Source organism: Gigantopelta aegis, chromosome 3, assembly GCF_016097555.1.
Source record: "Gigantopelta aegis isolate Gae_Host chromosome 3, Gae_host_genome, whole genome shotgun sequence".
In the NCBI taxonomy this organism is placed as follows: domain Eukaryota; kingdom Metazoa; phylum Mollusca; class Gastropoda; order Neomphalida; family Peltospiridae; genus Gigantopelta; species Gigantopelta aegis.
Genome location: NC_054701.1, coordinates 21,223,499 through 21,229,778, shown reverse-complemented (window position 1 = coordinate 21,229,778; position 6,280 = coordinate 21,223,499). Strand labels below are relative to the sequence as shown.

General features: G+C 35.4%; 1 protein-coding gene across 1 annotated transcript; it reads left to right on the top strand.

Moving 5' to 3' along the window:
* The first annotated feature begins 991 nt into the window (after positions 1-991).
* On the top strand, positions 992-6,014 carry LOC121389257. The gene is made up of 4 exons (XM_041520859.1): positions 992-1,115; positions 2,947-3,079; positions 3,764-3,888; positions 4,991-6,014. The coding sequence occupies exons 1-4, from the start codon at positions 996-998 to the stop codon at positions 5,984-5,986; spliced, it is 1,374 nt and encodes a 457-aa protein (XP_041376793.1). The 5' UTR covers positions 992-995; the 3' UTR covers positions 5,987-6,014.
* Positions 6,015-6,280: the final 266 nt, after the last annotated feature.

The following is a 6,280-nucleotide window of genomic DNA, read 5'->3' as shown; positions in this document are numbered from 1 at the left end:
TAGAAGCATTTAATTAGGTAATTACGTAGAAAGAACATGTCTATATAAACACGACCTGGACTGCTAATTAACCAGCTAACTGTCACACTTAGATTACATGCCAATCAGAGAGTGACGAAGTTAATTAGACATAATTGCGCTAATAGTTCATCCAATACACACAAGAATATCGGCTGCAATGTTGCCAGCTTCTGCTCTCTTGTCTACTTACCCATCTATTCATCTACGACATGTATCGTGCATATTTTTCTTTGAAATTATACTAAAAATAAATTATGAAACTTCACAGGCATATATCAAATCATGAAGAAAGTAACCGTGTGTCTTGACGAAAAAGCACAATAGTGTTTGACACCATTTGCAAAGAACACACGTGTATGCATTCATGAATTATGTCAGTACAATTACATGTGATAAATCACAATTACCAAGTGTTATTTTATGAAATCAGCCAATCCACAAAATATGTAAGTTGACTGGATATGACCGTTAGAGACAGATGAGTGGAATAAAGATGTCTACAACAAATTTGTCGGTAACATCCGTCTGGCATATTATAGTATGTTCGGCTCAACTGAATACATCCAATTCTGTTGATAGTCCACTAAAAATATTTCTATAAAAATAGTAAAAGAATGTTTTTTTTAGCCAAGTGGTAAAGCGCTTGCCCGATCAGTCTAGGATCGATTTCCAACAGGTGGATCGAAGGGGCTATTTCTAGTTCAATCAGTGTACACGAATAGTGTAATAAAGGCCATGGTAAGCTCCAAGTGATGATGCATATATACAAGATCCTTTGCTGCTAATCGGAAAGAGTAGCCCATTGCGTGGCGTCAGCGAGTTTCCACTCTCATTATCTCATTATTTGGTCCCTAAATATATTTTCGACGTAAAGGTTCTATACATGTGCAAAACCTTCCTCCCGGCATCCCTTCAGCGGAACTTCGATGCCCTAATCATTGATAGAGAAATGTACTTTCAACAACCAATACGCAATGGTATCCAAAGTAAATGTTTCCCTTCAACTGTCAACATTTTTGTTAAATGGACATGATATTCGATATTTATCACTTTCAGACAACTGTTATGTTTGTTCAACAGACTTTGTAAAGATGGTACGCATTATTACTAATACTACAATTGGGTTTGTATGATGTTTGTTCAGTGTGCGGACCCATGTATCGTACTGTTACGCGATATCCGATATCGTACGTTATCAATTACCGTGGTACCTAAGGCTAAGGTCGATGACAATCACTTTTCGCACCCTTGTTTTGGGTTCGTACACAATAAATATAGCATATCTTACCATAATTTCACTTGAAATCCATATTTCGTAAAAGGTACAATTTTTTAATCACAAGATTTTCTTCAAACACATTCAGATGCATTAGTAATGTTCAAACAAAATTTTTTTAATAGCAAGTTTGCATTGGAATTTTTCCAGCATTCTTAAAACGGAAACGTCATGTACCCAGTGTATAAAGCGATTCAAAGTGACGTCATTGGAATACTGACGTCATTCAAATTCATAATTAGCTATATTATTACAATGCTTCGCCACATTAAAATAAAAACTGGTCTACTAACCTTGACCCCTGACAAAATATTAGTTTTAAGTTTCAAAAGATGAAAGAAATAAAAAGTACCTTTTGTCAATATATCATCATATCAAAAAATTGTATGAAGCCAAAACAAGGGTGCGAAAAGTGACTGTCGTCGACCTTAATAAATACATAAGCTGTGAAGTCAAAGACCGGGAGATTACATCACGCCTAAAATGGATATTTAAAAAATGTTTTATTAAATATTTGTGTATATGGAGCACAACAGAAGAACATGTAACTTTTGCAATCCACACACGTACGTTTGTTTGTTTTGTTTAACAACACCACTAGAACACATTGATTAAATCATCAGCTATTGGATGTCAAACATTTGGTAATTCTGACAGGTGGTCATCAGAGGAAACCAGCTACATTTTTTTCTAATGCTGCAAGAGATCTTTTATATGCACTTTCCCAGACAGGAAAGCACATACCACAGACTTTGACCAGTTGTGGTGCACTGGTTTGAACGAGAAAAATACCAATCAGGTGAATTGATCCACCAAGATGGTTCAATCCTGCGACACCAGCACCTGAAATGAGCACTCAACTGACTGAGCTAAGTCTCCCCCCCCCCACACACACACACAATCACCACAGAGATGATAATAATCACCAATTGGTTGCTTGTCATTTAGTCACCGAGTAGGCTTGTGCCATCACTTGAGGATGAAAATGTATGTGTTTTTTTGTGCTAAATTCTATATTATAAATAAATATAAAAATCTGGCTTGTGACACCCACTAGAGACTGTGCAACCACCCCCTCCAAATATCATTCCAACGACCCAGAGATACATTGGACTAGTTAGTGTTGTAAGATAATTTTAAGGAATGCAGCAAAGATATCAGTGTTTTTTAAAAATATCATCAACTCTACACTGTTTTTATGATAGGACAAGGCTGGAGCATAGTTAGTGTCGACACTTGTCAATGTTTTATGACCAAACAATTGTTTAAGTATGCTGTTTAAAACAGTCAGTCACCTGGTTTCAAGTATGTGTGGCAGGGAACATTTTGTTCAATATCGTGTCGCGATTCACTATGCAAGTTTCTAGGGTTGTTGTTGGTTTAAACAATATTTATTGCCGTTCAAAAACAGTAGCAGTCTGGGGATTGGCCAACAGGCGTTGTCCTATATTAAGGCCTCTCCAAACATTTTACAATATGAATATATTACAAGGGTTGTTGTTGCCATGACACATGTAAGTGATTTAAAATCGCTGACCCTTAGTTAGTAAGCAGTGCAAATCATTTTCAGCTTAAGTTATACATTTTGCAAATCCCATGTTAAGCTTAAATTATCAATTACATTAGCTACAAATTATTTTTCATTTCAGTCAAAGGTGAAAGCTATTCCACTGTTTCTGGCTACAGATATCTTAAATGGCATTGAACAAGACAAGAAAAACTTCTACAGAATACACAGTCGCTTTGCAAAAGATGGTCTGGCAACAAAACTGACTTTTAAGGGTAAGTTAGTAACAAAGGTTGTGCATTCATTAAAACATATTCTCTAAACTTTTTGCTATCCATTGTATTATTAATGTATTGTACACATTGGACATGGCATACCACCATATGGGCTCCAATTTTTGTAGGGGCAGGGGGTGGAGGGCGCAAACCAATTTTTGCCCCAATTAGAAAAAAAATCCCAAATCTGGATGACATTTATTCATATTAGCATTACTATCAATCAGTTATATAGGGTTGCAAACAAATCCCTATGCATTTTTACATGGATTACAACTAATATTACGAATAAAATGGATGAAAATATATGGTGAAAAGTTTTCTGGCCATGTCATTTTGCCCAAATATCTCCATAATGTTTGTCTGAATTCGAAGATTTGCAAACCACAACTCTGGTTTTCATTTAAATATTTACCGATATATACATTAGGTATCAAAAGTACAATAAACTTCCTTTTAAACACACATAGATTCTAGATGCATGATAGCAATTTCTTAGAATATTTGGTTGCTAAAGAAGGAAAATGAACAAACTGAATACTGGTACCCTCCAAAATTTATTTGGTCAGTTAAAACGGGTTTGTGGATTTGGCATTTGCTAACTCTTACAGGTAATGTGTATATAGTGTAATTTATTATTAACAGTCAACAAATCCTGTTAATTTGTGACGATGTTGGTTTCAGATGCAGTGTTGGTGGGTATCAACAACAGCAGTGGAATCTGGTTCTACTCGGTGCAGGGACTGTTTCAAGCCGTGTTTGAATATCACAACAGGAAGACGCAGAGACTCTGTATGGTAGAACTACTTGTAAGTAATTGTAGTTTATCCCAAGCAAAACAATTTGGCAACCTAGTAAAATCTTTTGGTTATTGTTTCGTGATGTGAATCTGTGATTGATTTCTTAAATCTATTTCTATCGGTGCAAATTATAAAAACATGGATGTACAGTTACAGAAATGAATGAATGTTATCCATGAATGTACATCAAAGTACATCACATAAGATAAATATTTGTTTAACCACACCTGTGCACATTATAAACTGCAGGTATTTGGTATCTATACTATAATTATGAAACTAGTGACGTGATCAAGATTGGCCACATATGCCTTACACTTTCCTATGGACAAGACACTACATACCACAGCTTTTGATGTTCCAATCATGAAAAATATGTTCCATTATAAAACGTAAAGTAGGGGTGGGGGGGGGGGATACCTCAGACCTTGCTTTTTAAGGTGTGCGGGTGCAATCGCGTTCGTACAGTGCATGTAATTTCAATCTGACGAGTGTGAAAAACAGCTCACGTTACACTCAACAGACGGCGCACGTAAAATCGATGGGTATATTTATTTCCACTGTTTATAAAAATCAAGTTTTCATAGCTCATTTAACTGATAGGAAGGTCCTTTTATTAAAACAATAAAATAAAAAAACATGGCAGTGGCTTCCATAGTCGTTAAACTGGTATTTCTGTTGAACAAATCAGGAAATACTGGTTTAATAGTTTTGTAGACGTACCAGTCAAAATCCAATCGGAGCTACACTGCCTATTTTAGTTATTTTGGAATGACTTTTCACTCGCCTTAGCATATTGTGGTGTGCAATTTTCCACTCACCTATAATTTTCAAAAACCAAGGACCGATACCTCAAAAATTGGTTTAATCAGTGACTATAGTGTATTTAACAAGTGTTATTACAACACTTGGGTCTAGAGTATTTGTGCAGAAAACAAGTGTCAAGTATCAGAATAGAAAAACTATGGCTTTTAAAGATACTGTTAGCCGAGTATATATTTGTATTTTTGTAACTTACAAGTGCATATCTGAACCTGGTTAAGTACATGTATTAACAGTGCATTATTTATTTGGATCGATTTCTTGTAATAGGGCCTACCTTATTTTACAGAATTTATGGCTGGCACGTTATGACGACAAATTGGCTTCAGCTGTTAGTGTAGAAGTGAAAATGACAGATGAATTGGCAGATATTGAAACATCATCAGCTATCCAGTCGGATATAAACATTACTGCAACAAATCTGCATTCAGCAGACAGTGTGTTGAATACTAATAGTGAACTGCAATCAACTACCAATGATTTTTCTAAATCTGATCTTAAATCTGTAGCTGCTAACTGCAAGTCAGAAACGACAGTAAATTTAAGTTCCAAAATATCTTTACCATGTGCAGACATTTTGATTCGTGCTAAAGATGAACAGTTGCTGAAAGGTGACAAGCCAAACATAATTAATATTTCAGGATACAACTCAATGAAAGATCTTTTAAACAGCTTTTTGCAAGCATTAAAAACAGAACATGAGAGATTTCCTCGTACAACATGCATTGATCCATCACAAATGGAAACCGTTTGCTGTGTTTTAGAAGTGCTCACAGATGAATTAAATGAGTCATCCCAAGGATTTCCATTTGATCTCATAGCTCGATATCAGGCAGAGGTTGAGAAGCATTCACCTCCCTTTAACAAGAAAAATAATTTTGACATTTTATGGAATCGAGATATAGCTCTGTGTGTTATTTCTGATTGGCTAGGAGAGAACTTCAATCAGTTAGAACCTGAAATTGCTCTGAAAGTTGAGAAATTTAAAAGTGATCACATTGAGTGTATAGACAGCTTGCCTCAAGCGGAAGCCATGATTGACATGTTGTTTCCTTCCTGTATGAAATGTCTTCTGTGTTCCTGGATTGGCATTCGTGAAGACAGTGCTGAACCAAGTCTTTTTGTGGATCACGATTATGGTAATCGGTCAAAGCGATGCAAACGTAGTTATCAGACGAGTCGGAACTTATTCCCATTGATTCAAATAATATTAGAGTTCACAAACAATGCTTTGATTTCTGGAGTGGCTCATGTGGTGTTCACAAGACTTATGCTAACAACATAGTTTGTCATATTAAACGTCTTATAACTTACAATGTATTTTGTACTTCTTTTGCGGGTTTCTATTATTATTATTTATTTTAAATAATTTTGTGTATTGAGTGGTCCCAACACAATATTGAGTCCGACACCTAAACATTTTCTTTGAAAAATGAATACAAATAATATACCAATACAGAACAATTCAAACTGAACACTTCTATTCAGGCGTTCATTATTACTGGCATCCAAATCCATAAACATTTATCATGTCTGTGATTAAAACCACATTTGGAAATGCAATTTTTACCAATCTCCA

Bases quoted from the DNA above. Each gene is read 5' to 3' on its own strand.
- LOC121389257 (XM_041520859.1), top strand. From the start codon at position 996: ATGGTATCCAAAGTAAATGTTTCCCTTCAACTGTCAACATTTTTGTTA. The intron at 1,116-2,946 runs GTACGCATTATT...TTTTCATTTCAG, and splicing joins CAACAGACTTTGTAAAGATG to TCAAAGGTGAAAGCTATTCC. The intron at 3,889-4,990 runs GTAAGTAATTGT...CTTATTTTACAG, and splicing joins TCTGTATGGTAGAACTACTT to AATTTATGGCTGGCACGTTA.